Below are 14,341 nucleotides of genomic sequence, written 5' to 3' on the forward strand. Positions count from 1 at the left end.
GCAGGATTGAGCAAGAAGCTCAAATGAACAAAAGCAAAACTGTGCACACGGGGGACGGGGAGCCAAAAGTAAGAATTGAGAAGAAGAATGAAGAGAGCGTGCCAGGATATAGAAGGAAATTAGTGCAGCAAGATAGCTGGGTGCAAGACCAAACAGATATTTAAATACAAGACAAAGAAAGTTGAATTTAATTTGAGAATTAAAGGGTAACCAGCCAAGTGTTTCAAGAGATGCAGTAATAGAGTCCCGTAATGAGAGAGGACACAAAGGACGAATAGAAGAGTTGAACACTGATTTAAGAGGGGCAAGACGAGAGTTCGGGAGCCCAAAAAGGGCAGACGTTGAGTAGAAAAGAAGAGAGGAATTAGAAGTTTAGATGCCTGAAAAGTAAGAGATGCACGACCCTTGTGAATATTATGGAGATGAAAGCAACAGGAACAGGCAGTTAATGAGATGTGGTGAAAGAAAGAGAGATTTGTGTCAAAGAAAAGATCAAGATTAGGAGCTGTGGGTGAGATTGGAAGCTTGGATGGGGAAAGATGTAAACAAGGGTGTAAAATGAGGAGAACGATTGTTAGCGGGAAAAAACAATACCTCATTCTTCGCAGCATTGAGGGTGAGATAGTGGGAGGACATCCATGATTTAATTGCAACCAAACAAGCAGAAAGATTGCAATGAATTTCAGGAGAAAAGGAGGAGAAGGAAAGAAATAGTTGGTTGTCGTCTACATAGAAGTGGTCGGACAGCCCAAAGGAATAAATAACAGCCACAAGATAGGATGTATAGAGTGAGAATAAGACCAGAAGTGACCCTGGAGGCACACTGTGGGCAAGCGAGAATGATTCAGAGGACTTGCTTGCCCAAGTGACCGAAAATGTTCTATTAGAAAGATGAAAGTGGAACCAGGACCTAACAGAACCTGAAAGACCAAAAGACGAAAGTTAAGCTAAGAGTAAAGCATGATCAACAGTGTCGAAGGCCACAGATAGATCTAGAAGAATGAGAAAGGATGATTGCGTGGAATATCGCGGCAAAAGAAGGGAGTTCAACACCGAAAGAAGAGCAGTTTCTGAAGAGTGAAAAGGGCAGAAACCAGACTGAAATTTGGGGAGAACAGAAGAATTAGAGATAAACATGGAAATCGGAAAATAGACTAGCTGTTCTAGAAGTTTTGAGAGATAGGATAATAGAGAAATAGGGTGGACGTTTGAGACAAGCAGAGGATCAGAGTATACTTTTCATGTCTTACAGTCATTGACAAACCCACAACTTCACTAATATACTCTTTGACGCACCCATTCACAATGATTGACTGCATTGGCTGTTTTACTTAAGTGTGCTCAATTTGTACCTTTTCTTGGTGCACGGTTTGCCAGAACGTGCAGTTTGTGACAAGTTGTACATCTATCCGAAATTGTTTGGTGAACTAGGAGTACTCTGTTTGGTGCTTCATATGTTACTTTTGCTGGTGTAAATTATGTGTTTTACAGGATTAACTCACATTCAGTCCTGGAAATTGTTTTGTGAATCATTGAAGAAGCATTGCTAATGTGTAACATTCCTTTTGACATCTACTAAATACATTTGAGAACAATGTTTAAACATTGGCACATTTGCACCTCATTTGCAATATTTATAGTAATTGCTTCTCCCCCTTCTTTTATCTACAGGACAGAATACAGAACTATGATCGCAACTGGTGGAGTAATAACAGGACTTGCTGCCTTAAAGAGGCAAGACTCTGCAAGGTCCCAGCATCTTTTGTCTGGACCTACGTCACCTCCTCCACAAGAGAAAAAGCCAATCAGAAGGCGACCTAGGGCTGATGTTATCATTGTCAGGGGAAAAATACGTCTCAGATCCCCATCTGGATTCTTTCTTATTTTGGGAGTCCTGGTCTCGGTGGCAGGAATTGCAATGGCAGTCCTTGGATACTGGCCACAAAAGGAACAGTTTATAGGTGCAGGTGTTAGACTGTCAGACAATAAAACCCACACACTGCAAGAAGGTGGGGTGGTAGCCCGCTTTTTTGAACAACATTTACACTCCGAAAAGATGAAAATGTTGGGCCCTTTCACCATGGGGATAGGTATATTTATTTTTATTTGTGCAAATGCCATCCTGCATGAAAATCGTGACAAGGAGACCAAAGTTATCCATATGAGAGATATTTATTCCACGGTTATAGATATTCACACTTCGAGGATCAAAGAGCAGAAGTATATGAATGGTGCCTATAGCAGCTTCTTCGGGGAATCAGAAGTAAAGCAAAATGACAACCTGTGTGCCTCGAAACTGGCAGCAAACACCATAGCCTCTTTTTCTGGCTTTGGTGGTAACTTTCGAAGATTCAGCTCCATGGAGGAGGAAGAGTGTCGGCCAAGTGAATGTAGGAATTTTAATAATCTCATACCACCTATGCTTACTGAGCGCTCCGGCTCAGTGTTTGGCCTCCACTCGTACTCCAATAAGGTGTTGGATGATCGCAGCGGAGGCTCAAAGAAATGTGAAACAAAGTCAATTGTAAGCTCCTCGATAAATGCCTTCACTCTTCCTGTTATTAAGCTTAACAACTGTGTTATTGATGAGCCAGCTGTCGATCACATCAGCGAGGACTCTGAGTTAAACAGGAGTAGGCCAAGGAATCTATCCATGGATTCTTTAGTTGTTCCTTCCACGGATGTCCATGACTTTTACAAGCCTGCCAGTACAACACTTCTTCGCAGTCATTCAATCACAGAGCCCCCCTTTCATGACTCCTCAGCTGCCCCTTCACCCACCACTGGAAAACTATTGTCACCTGGTGCTGCCAGAAAACAGTTTGGGTCCAACACATCTTTGCACATTCTTTCTTCACATTCTAAATCCCTGGACCTGGACAGGGGTCCATCAAATCTCACAGTGCAGGCTGAACAAAGAAAACACCCAAGCTGGCCAAGGTTGGATCGCAGCAACAGCAAAGGATACATGAAGCTCGAGAACAAAGAAGACCCCATGGACAGGCTCATTGTGCCTCAGACCTCTGCTAAGAAAGACTACACAAACAAAGAGAAGTTGCTAATGATCTCAAGGTCCCATAATAACTTGAGTTTTGAACATGATGAATTTTTGAGCAACAACCTTAAAAGAGGCACATCTGAAACAAGATTTTAATTTCAAGAAAAAAGCATTTCCAAAGTGTTCTGTTTCAAAGCAAATATTTTGATAATTGTTTGTTTTCAATTGAAAATGTGCATGTCTCATTTAACCAAATGGTTGCTGCATAGTAGAACTGCCTTTTGTGACTAGAAATATTTATCTCTGTAGTGCAGAGTTTTATGTTTTAGTAACATCCAGCTGCACTACTGTACTTTGTAATCAAGCCCGCCTTACATAAATTTCATAGATTCCCATTATGTTTGTTGCAGAAATAAACACATTTTTTATAATGGAGGGCCAAGCTATACATTTATGTTTTTTTTACTGCAAACAGGTTACCATTACCTTCTGCCTATAATGGCCCTCATTATGAGGTTTGTGGTATCCCGCGAGTGCCAACCCTGCATTACTGTTACCACTGCCTGACATCCCGGTGCCACAGGGATATCACAATAGGTGACGGTACGGTAAGTTCACATTCTCATGGAGTCTATTAGGCCTCCATGGGAATGGGAACCCTGAAATGCTTTAGTCAAAAACATGCCGTTAAGGGCCTGAACTCCCAGCAGTTCAGGCCTGCCAGTAGTTCAGTGCCCCTACTGGCAGACTCGCAGTGACCCGGTTTGGGTTAGGTGCCGGAAAGTTGTTACTGGCACCTTTGTTACCGGACCCGGTCACTTATAATGAAACTCAATGTGTTGAAACTCCAAATCCACAAGCCTGCATCACATTTTGACTTTTCGTTCTTTTTGTTCTTTTTGTATTGTCTTAATTTTGTTGTTGGATATTTCAAAACAGTGTCTCCCAGTCACCACAGGCACCTTTACTAGATTGTAGTTATAACAACAAACCTAATATATGCTGATAACATAATATAAATGTGATGGAAGAATGCCTGAGTGCTTTGCTGGAAAAGAAACATTTTTGTTAACTCTTTGTAATTGGTCAATGCAGTACCAATATTGTGAACTCAAGTGTATTCTGAATGTTGTAATGTTTCTAGGGAAAATCCACTTTTATTTATTTTATGGATAAGGCGATTGATGGTAACTTTCTGACCACCAATGTGCAAATATTTTCCTAGGTTGAGCTACACATTATCATTATGTATGGATGGATTAGTATATAATGAAGAAATAAATCTGCAATGTAAACCTGTTAGCAAAATAATACGATAAAACATTTGAAAAATGTTAATGGTAATTTTGCCAAATAGGTAAGCATGAATCTCACTTTCTCTGATTTGTCGGAAATTAAATGAGATACAATTAATTTTGAAATATTTGTAAGGATATTGCCAGCCAGCCCAAAGTAAGTGCCTAAAATCTGTAATTTGTCTCTATATCTATCTATCTATCTATCTATCTATCTATCTATCTATCTATCTATCTATCTATCTATCTATCTATCTATCTATCTATCTATCTATCTATCTATCTATCCTTGGGTTCACCTGGGCTACTGGGCTCCCTCAACTTTAGATGTGCTGTTCTTCTAGATGTTATCATTCAATAATTACAGTTCTATCTTGTTATGTTAATGTTTTAATTAACTACCAGTAGTTTCCATAGTGGCAAGTTCTACTATTATTCTACTATTATTCATCAAGGTCCTTGTACAATTTAGGTTTGAATACACAGCAGGGACAGTCACATCCACCTGCCCCACCCTCCCCATACTCCTCACAGTGTGAGACAAAAGAGAGAGAACAGAATAATGTGTCTTTAATTACAACACCATCCCTCAACAGAAGAGTCTTATAAACAGGGCAATCTTCCCCAAACCCACTTGTAGTGGTTACCAAAGACGCAATCTCCAAAGAGCCCAAGAGGGGGTTGATCCAAAACACAGTGCGGGTGAGAAGGTGCACCGTAAGAACATTGACAAAAAAGAGTAGGATTTGACATAATGGAATAGATTGGTAAGAAAATAAACTATCAACCCATCTGTTCTTCCCAGAGCAGAGTCTTTGGTTATTGATGGAAAGAACCATGCTGTAACAATGGTTATGAGTAGTAGATTGGGGTACCTTTCATCAAGCATTTTAAGTGACAGGTGGCTCCGCCCCTTTACCACGCCACTGAACCCATATACATTTGATTGAACCTCTATAAATGTAATGATCACAGAAAATATTGTATATGCATTTTATATAAACATAAGAACCCTGCTGTAGTGTACATAATATTTCATAGAGATATATACAAGCGCCTATACATTTAATTGAACCCAAACAAATGTAATGATCCCCAGAAATGCATATGCATTTTATACACATTTGATAAGAATGGTGATCAATCTGATATAGATTTGCCCAAACCGCAATACATTTATTTGAACCCCAATAAATTTGATGACCCCCAAAAATGTTATATACATTTAATATAAATTTGATAAGAACCCCAATAAATTTGATATAAGAAATACAACTTTGATAGTACCCCTATAGTTTGATTGGGTCTATGTGGTAAATAGTCATGTGTCTATGGGTGGTGTTAAGGCTATGACGCTATTATGGGTGGGATATCACAATACAGATGGATATATAGCTGTTATTGTAGGTTTCAAAAATGTGTGTTCTTAAGGAAACTGTAATTATGAGCAGCTATTGAAGCACCATTTGTTGTACAGGCACCTTACAAATATTCAAAAAATAAAATGAATAGAATGAGGAGAAAATAGCCCTGACAGTCCCAGCAATCCTGATGACAGTTATTTACTGTATTGCCTTAGGAGAAGATAGAACAGTCTTGATGCAGTGGATGACTCACAGGCTTTGATGGCGGACCATGAATATTGAGAGCTCAGTGAGAACATGACTACAATTTCTGTGGATAGTCAGCCACCTCTCCTCGCCACTGTCGTGGTGTGGTCTTTTGGAGATGTCATTCAAAATACTCAGGCGAGTGCAGCCGAGAAGATGGCTAATTTGCAAATGACTGACAGAGGTGAAACTATGGTTCTCGAGCAGTCCATGGGTGTAGAGCCTGTGCTATTCTGTTTAGATATGCAACATGCAGAAATGGAGTCGTAAGATAAAGGATACAAGTCTATGACATTGCAGAGTGACAGATTTGAGATGGGGGAGAGTGACCCCGACCCCCGCAATATTTGGAGAATTCAGAAGGACAATTATTGTCACTCTCATATGTCGTGCCAGCCGGTGGTTATATGTTTAGACAAAATGTTTGTACCTTTTTAGGGGTGTGACACCTAACCCAGTGTTAACACCATGCATTTCTGTTTTTGTCTACAGCCTCCAGCTGACAAAATGGATGGCAATGAGGAGAGCCACGCAGTAGCAGATACAGTCAATATTTACTGTGTTTGCTACTGAAATCAAATTTAAATCCTGGGGAATCTCAATAATAGGCTGTATAAGCAATGTATCCCGATAATGGAGGTCGATAGTGTTAAAGATGATGTGGTCACACCAGTTGTGACCTGGGCTGATATCTTAGCCCTTCAGGGCTTCACAGCCTTAATGGGGAAAACAGCAGTTTCACAAATGGTGCGACGGGCATAAAATTGACGATCCACAGCAGGAGGCTCTTGAATGTTTGCAAATATCCTATACAGATAAATACTTACATAAAATATGCTAAATGTTGATCTCTAAAAGTCTTGCAAAAATGATGCGTCTAATACAGCCGTCAATCCAGCTAACGGTTGGGAAAGGGATAAAACAATGCATGTCTAAAACATTGTGGCTATACAAGTGGCCTATAAGCCCCTTTTGAAAATGAAGCAGTTTAGACGCCGGTGATGGCTGTGTGTTAGAAGTATAATTGAGAAAACTGTTTGCAAGTGGGGGGATAAGATATATTTAAACAGTTACAACAGAGAAATGTTCATGGTGGCCTTGGAAACTGACCTATGAAGATTGAGAATATGGATGATAAGTATTTATGCTTATTTGCAGGAAATTAAAAAATGAGCACCTGTTGAGAAGCTGCCAATTTAATGTGAAACCTGCCAGTGGATGTGTACAGCAATGAACGTTGGCTTTGCTCAAAGAGCATCTAGGCAGTATATCCCCAACAATGTTGTGTTAGCTGCAACACCACTGCGGGCATACAAACGTGAATGTAACAGCGTTATATGTTTCGCGAACATATGTTTCAACAGATGGCACGTGAAAATTGACATATACCAGCGAAATCGCTATAAATGGGGTTTCGACAATTAAGACTGCCTGTGGAATTTTCACTGAACCTGGCACTTTATGACATGCAATGTCATTTCCTAGCCGCTAAAGTATATTGACTGTTTCAAATGCAGATTTATGACTTTCATTCAGCAGAGTGTATATGAAGTAATTGAAAATACTGCAGAATGTGTAGGCTGATTGATAACTATACAGCAACAAACAGTCCTACATATTCAATGTGAATACAAATCTGATGTTTTAAATGTCAATACAAATCTGTTTGTAAAATGTAGTTGTGTCTTTATGTCCAACAGCTATGGGATGACCCACGTAAAGCTGTCCGAAATATATTACGATGAAGGGGGTATGGGTAGTTATGGAGGTGTTGAGGGATTGTATTGAAAACTGAGAAGTGATGGTGAGAATGGGTAAAGGAGCACTGTCAAGAGGTGGCTTTCAGATCAGGAGTCCTACACATTACACAAACTGGTCTGAAAACATTTTAAATGATGAATGACCATGGTATGTGATATCGATCAACAATGGCAGTCTGATCTTATGGATATGAGCCAGTTCCAGAGAGACAATGATGGTTTCCGATATGGGGCCTCATTACAACTCAGGCGGTAAGGGGTTTACGGCGCCGTAAACAGCGCCGACCCTTACCGCCTGAGTACGAGGTCCCTTAGCGCCATGGCGGATTTAACACCTGCTTTTAGCAGGTGTTAAAATCCATGGCGCTAAGGGACCATGGAGTTAATTACGCCACCATAAATTACGGTGGCGTAATTAACGCCTTCCCCACTCCCATTATGCCCTATGGGGCAAAAATGGGAATGGGGAAGGGTAAATGGGGATTGGGGACTTACCGCCCCGCCAAGGTCGGAATGGGGCGGTAAGTCCGCCAACCACCATGGCGTAAACATAGTTTACGCCATGGTGGTAAAGTCACGGCCCAGGCGGTAACTTACCGCCTGGGTCGTAATGAGGGCCATAGTCTAGCTGTCATCAATGTCCTGTCAAAATACATCAATGCAGAGGCTTTAAAAGACTAGAAGGGACCCTGGTTGGTGCCAGCTTTTAAACACAAATTTAATAGCGGACGAGTACCTGCTAAACTACGGACATATGCTGGTAAGGAGTTTCTAAATTAACCACTACAGAAACTTCTAATACAACACGGGGTGCACCATTTCATAACACTCCGAAGTAAAAGCCTTTATTGTAGAACATTTTATACAAACTTTTAAAACACAGATCTGCCATTTCTTCACAGCTAAAAACACCCATTGATATGTGGACGTGTTACCCACATTTATATATGTGTATAACAGCACAAATCATAGATCTATTAAAGCTACATCCATAACTGTAACCCCACAGAATTCTTTGGAGGTCTCGAAAAACCTGTCTGCCAAAAGACTTTTGAAAAAGGAAGCATGAATTGCCCTTAAAAAAATGTATGGCTCTCAAAAACTCAAGACCGTCTCTACAAAGGGGACTGAGCAGAACTACACCGATGATATCTTTATCATAGATGGAGTGCTCTCTGGCAAAGTCTTTATAAATACAGTCTAATTGATTGCTAAGGGGAAGCTGTTCAAGGTGTCTTTTATAGGGAGGAGTTCCAAAAAGTCAGCAAAGACCAACACTGAGTTTATAGAATAGAAAAGTCATAACTAGTAAAGGACAAGGAGCTAGGAAACAATATCTTGTGAAATGTCTGGGGTGGCCTGTGGAATTCAACAGTTGGGTGGACTCTAGAGGCCTGGGTGCATAGTAGGAAGGTCATGGAGCCTACACCTTTTTACATTATGCTCCCAGCAACACCTCCACTGATACAATCACAGATAATTAAAAATCCAACTTCACTGTACATGTGGAAGGATAGTGGACTGTGGCACTTTCAGAAGTTCAATACGTCAGTTTGTGGGATACTTTAGGCAGCAGAGACGCCACATTTATCATAAAATGACAAACCCTCTGAGGCATTCACCGGGTTGTTTTGCCAAGAGGCACCAAGGGGTGTTACACAAATATAAAGGATCTTGTCAGAGTCATCATCAAAAGCATATCAACAATGCCAGAGTATGTTGACACAGTGTTAGATCTAGACTGGCACCAGAGGAACGTTTTTCTCCAGGGGCCGGCGCGTCTCTCAAGTTTTCAACAACTGGAAGATTGAGTAACATACTGGGAACTGTGCAACATGTTGGAAGTAGAGAACCGTGAGAAAATACCTTGGTTGATATTAATGGGGGGTTTTACAGTTTACTGATTTATAGCAACATAGTAGAGTATCAAAGGGTGGGGGATAGCTATGCATCATTACTTAAAACTGGGGAGATCTGAGGTAACAACAACGATATTGTGAACATTCAATACAGCAAACCGGATTAAATCCCCATGTGTAAAAAACATTTAGACACCATCAACATTCAGATAAGAGATGATTAATGGCAGTTTATATCATTTAAATATGGACAAATCTGGCTGTGGTTGCACTTTCAACCGCTCTACTGTGTTTCAAAGACTTACAAAACAATGTTGCAATGGCTGTGGTGAAGAACTATGGGGACCAAAGGACTTAGATGGAATATTATAGGAAGCAGGCTGGCTACGAAGATGGGCCATACTTTAGTGCATACCGTGTAATGTATGCAGTGCGGTTCGGGGGTATCTTTATAAGTCTGCTTAGACTGACAATGCCCTTCCTATGCCACAGCTTTGATTTAGATGAACCAGTCGTGAAAACGGCACCACCAGTATTGCAAAAGATGTCATGGGGAGTTTGAATACTGTAGTTGCCGATCGTCTCACCAAACAGAAAAAGAGGGTCAGGACGGAGCTGGCTTCATTTATAGACCTCATGGGAGTGTTAAGAGGAAGAGGTCCACATCTCATCTACGCAGCCCTCCGAAACCAGTCAAGAAAAGAATCTCAACGGCCCGACGTAGACATCAAACTAAGATGAAGGACACTAGCCCTAAAGCACACAAGAGCAGTGATTTCTTCTAAAGTACAATGGGCTTCTTACATGATTCCTCCGGGGAATGAGTGAAATCAGAACTCGATCACTTCAGCGTACCACTGACCCAAACCAGCATCGAGATCAGCGGTAACAACAATGATATTGTGAAAATTTAATACAGCAAACTTGATTACTTTACCATGCGTTAAAACCATTTAGACACCATCAACATTCAGGTAAGAGGCGATTAAGGGCAGTTTGTATAATATAAATATGGAACAATCCAACTGCAGTTGCACTTCGACTGCTGCGGCTCAAAGACTAACAAAATAGTGTTACTTAGGCTGTGATGAAGAACTATGGGGACCCCAGGGCTTATATGGACTATAGTAGGACGCAGGCTGACTAAGGCGATCAGCCATACTTTAGTGGGAACCCTGTAATGTATGGAGTGGGGCTCAGTGGTATCTTTAGAAGTTCCTTTAGACACACAATGCCCTTCCTATGTCATGGCTTTGAATTAGCTGAAACACACGTGAAAAGAGGTCCATATCTCATCTATGTGGCCCTCCAAAACCAGTCAAGAAAAGAATCTCAAGGGCCCAACACAGACATCAAACTAAGAAGAAGCATGCTAGCCCTAAAACACACCAGGGCAGTGATATCTTCTAAACAACAATGGACCTTTCACATGCTTCCTCTGGGGAGTCTGTGAAATTGCAGCCTGATCTCTTCAGTGTACCACTGACCCAAACCAGCATCAAGAACGTTTTTTTCATGGATGTGTCAAGCCTGGCAGCACTATCACTGTTAGCCCCCATAGAATTCTGCATCTAATAACAAATGCAGATGGTACCAACCTTGTGACTGGCACACAAGTGGCTACTGTGGTGTGTTGGAAGACGTCAGACATGTTAAGGACATTCTGACTTCTTTTTAGTGAATTTAATTTAATAAGGCCTATCTTTATCTACTGCTAGAGAGATTTACCTGCCTTTCTAAAGGAACTAGAGGTGCTTGTCGGTCGTCAGGAGGTCCCAAAGTAAAATGTCCTCCATCCAAACCTATTTCTACCGGATCCTACCACTAATATAACCAACTCAAACAAGGCCAAGAGAATGTCTTTCTTCCCCTGGCCTTCTTTCACTTCCACATGTTTTAAAAGTCTCTCTTTCACTCAATATATTTTCTAATACAATCTTCTGGAATAGTCTCCTTGATAAGCTCTTGTAGCTCGTCCACAATGTTCTTTGGTCTTATCTCCTCTTTACTGATATACTTGTGATAATTCTCTTTGAGATACTTTCCCACAGTCTTCTCTATACTTGTAGATCTTTCACATTCATTTAACCCAGGCTTTCCTACCTTGATAATTTGCCTTTCCTGGGTTATCTCTCTATAACTGTCTCTTTCTTTATCTTGTTCACTTGGTAGTCTTATCTCACATTCCTCATTACAGGATGTTATGCCAGGTTTTCTTCACACTTCACCTTTAAACTCATAGGGTACTTGCCTTTCCCTCCATGGTATCAGTTTCCAGTCCTTAACTATTTCCCATATAGTGTTGCCCTTTATTCTCAGTATCTGTTTTTTCCACACTTCAAGTTAAACAGTTAAACAGTTTGCTAATTATGAGCTTGTCCTTATGACCTGGACGAATTTCGCTCTGCATATAATTTTGCCCCGTTAGGCTCCCATTTTTCACGTATCTCCTTAAATGCAGGGGAACATTGCAGGGCAGTCCTCTTTGGTAACTGGCTTCTCGTGCTTTGTAGTTGGCCGGTTTCCTGTTCTCATCTTCCCTTCTGGCTGCTGCTGTATACAGGTGCTTGCAATAGAGAGCTGCATGTGCTCCCCACTTCAATGGTCTCAGCTTGCGTTGCCAGCCTTCCTGCCCACCACGATCAGGTCGTGGCCACGCCACCACCTCATACATGATTCTTGTCTCCTGTTTCACAACAGTATTCACGTTTTTGTATGTACCAAGCTTCAGGCCTCTCACGCTGGAATTCTTTACCTCCTCGAAAGTCACGGGTTGTGCAGCTCGTCTCTGCTCCGCCACTCCCAAGCGTGATGACATCAGGGGTCTTACGTTGTGTACGACACTCTCTCTCTCGTTACTCTACTTGTCTCAGTTAAATGCACGTTTCTCCTTAATGAGACATTTTCTTTTCCTTTTACAGATTGGTTTGTTTCAGCATTGCCTTCAGCCAAATATACAGGGATCACATTATTCTTTACAGCAGGTAGTCCCATATGTACTGCTATGGTGTGTGCCCTAGGGAGTTCCTCACAGGAATGGGAGCCCTTGGCCCCTAGGGAGAGTCTCTCCCAGTGTGGTTCCATTTGCCCAAACCGCTGGGGAGGGCCTTGACGAGAAGGCTCACCTCCCTAGCCTCAAAGGAGGAGGCTCCCCCCTGGGAATATGGGACAAATGCACTTGATTCGTCACACTATGATCACATACCCCATAGCCACAATGCTCAACCAGGTGGACGTAACACTGGGCGATTGAATGATAACGCAGAGTGATAATATGAATGCCTGCAGGGCCTATATGGTGAACATATTAAATTATGGCCCAATGCCTTGGAAAACCAGCTCTCTGCTGGTCTCTTTCACCAAGACACTGCAGGGCAGTTTGATGCACTGTTCTGGATTGTGACAATACAGGGTTCATGAAGAGAGCCTGCTACGCTATGCTAAATAGAACATTTGATTTAATAGGACATTTACATTCTGGCCTTTTCTTCCAGGATAAACTGTTGATCAATGGTGTTGACCTTATAGCGAAATTATTCTGAAACACGGATGCTTGCTCTCTCATCAGCGGGGGTGCGAACTATACAAGCTAGCCATCATGTCAGCTAGTTTGTTCCTTAAACGTGTGAGTATCTCCCCAGCCAGATTAGCACAGGCAAAGGCTTCACAAATATTGAACGTGAAGCATTCGGTTGAAGAGGGTAGCCCCTAAAGTCTTGAGTATTTGATCGCCGGGGTACCCATCAAGACAACCTGTTACTGGAGAAACTACCAAAAATAATCATCATGGGGATTGTTGAAACAGCATCGCTCATGGGCACATACGCTGGAATCCACTTCGACTTCAAACACTGTAACATGAACAATGCAGCATTGCATAAGGATGTTGGCTTGACCCCAGCCAAAGTATACACACCTAACTATGGACTTCCTAACATAATCGGGGAGTACATGGGTCTGGTGTCTCCTACGGGGAAACACATGTATGATGCTGCAGTTACATTCCCATGCAATGACTATGCCCATGGCTACACGATACTGGCCTTCAACCTAAGACCCAACAACAAATTATCAGGACATTTCAACCTATTGAGGAGTGGGAATTTACGAGCTGACTTAAAGTTTGAAGGGAACCTAGCAGATGTACACTTGCATCCAGTGTGGAGCATTTCCAATAGCGTTCTCAAGTTCAACGCACAGCAAACACGTACTCTTCGATATATAATGGCTAGTCTCCAGATGAAAATATTCCTGAGTAACAATAGACACACCAGGGAAACATTTGACGGTGTGTATACCAGTGATACATGCCCCACACAACTACCTCACAGTCGCCCTCTTAGCCTGTTGGTGAACACCGATCCACAGGCCTGGGCAGAGATGCATTGGCTGTGGCTGGAGCGGGGTACACTAACAGTTTTTGATAGCTTGCCACACTTTCCACAACACCCCATATACGCTAGTGTTTTAATGGATCACATGAAAACCATTGCAAAGAATTTACGTTATACCACAGTGCCAGTCCAAGACTCGGAAGCTATTACATCCGAGCGACATTGTACATTCTTAGTCAAATGTCAAAATGGCGATCGATGTCGGCTGTTTTTAAAATGTACTTGAACAATCGCAAGCAACACAGCCAAATGGTGATGACATTCATTAATAATGATAAGACATTACACAGCATGTATAGATCTCGCAGACTTTATACCCTGTTTTAGCAATGCAGATGTGTGTGTTCTATTAAGTGCTGTTTGAATAAAATAATTTTTTTTAAAAATCAACAAGTGTTGTGTATTATTATCCATAGATGTGGTAA

General features: G+C 41.5%; 1 protein-coding gene across 1 annotated transcript in view; it reads left to right on the top strand.

The window, feature by feature from the left end:
- Positions 1–7,577, top strand: part of TMEM200A (transmembrane protein 200A) — a 554,693-nt gene extending 547,116 nt beyond the window's left edge. Inside the window, exon 3 of the mRNA XM_069607383.1 lies at positions 1,672–7,577. Within this exon, the coding sequence (XP_069463484.1) occupies positions 1,688–3,154 (1,467 nt within the window). The 5' untranslated portion in view covers positions 1,672–1,687 and the 3' untranslated portion in view covers positions 3,155–7,577. The remainder of the gene's footprint in view (positions 1–1,671) is intronic.
- The last annotated feature ends 6,764 nt before the right edge of the window (positions 7,578–14,341 follow it).

The sequence above is a fragment of the Ambystoma mexicanum genome, chromosome 4q, assembly GCF_040938575.1.
Source record: "Ambystoma mexicanum isolate Mex_15411 chromosome 4q, UKY_AmexF1_1, whole genome shotgun sequence".
Classification (NCBI taxonomy): Eukaryota; Metazoa; Chordata; class Amphibia; order Caudata; family Ambystomatidae; genus Ambystoma; species Ambystoma mexicanum.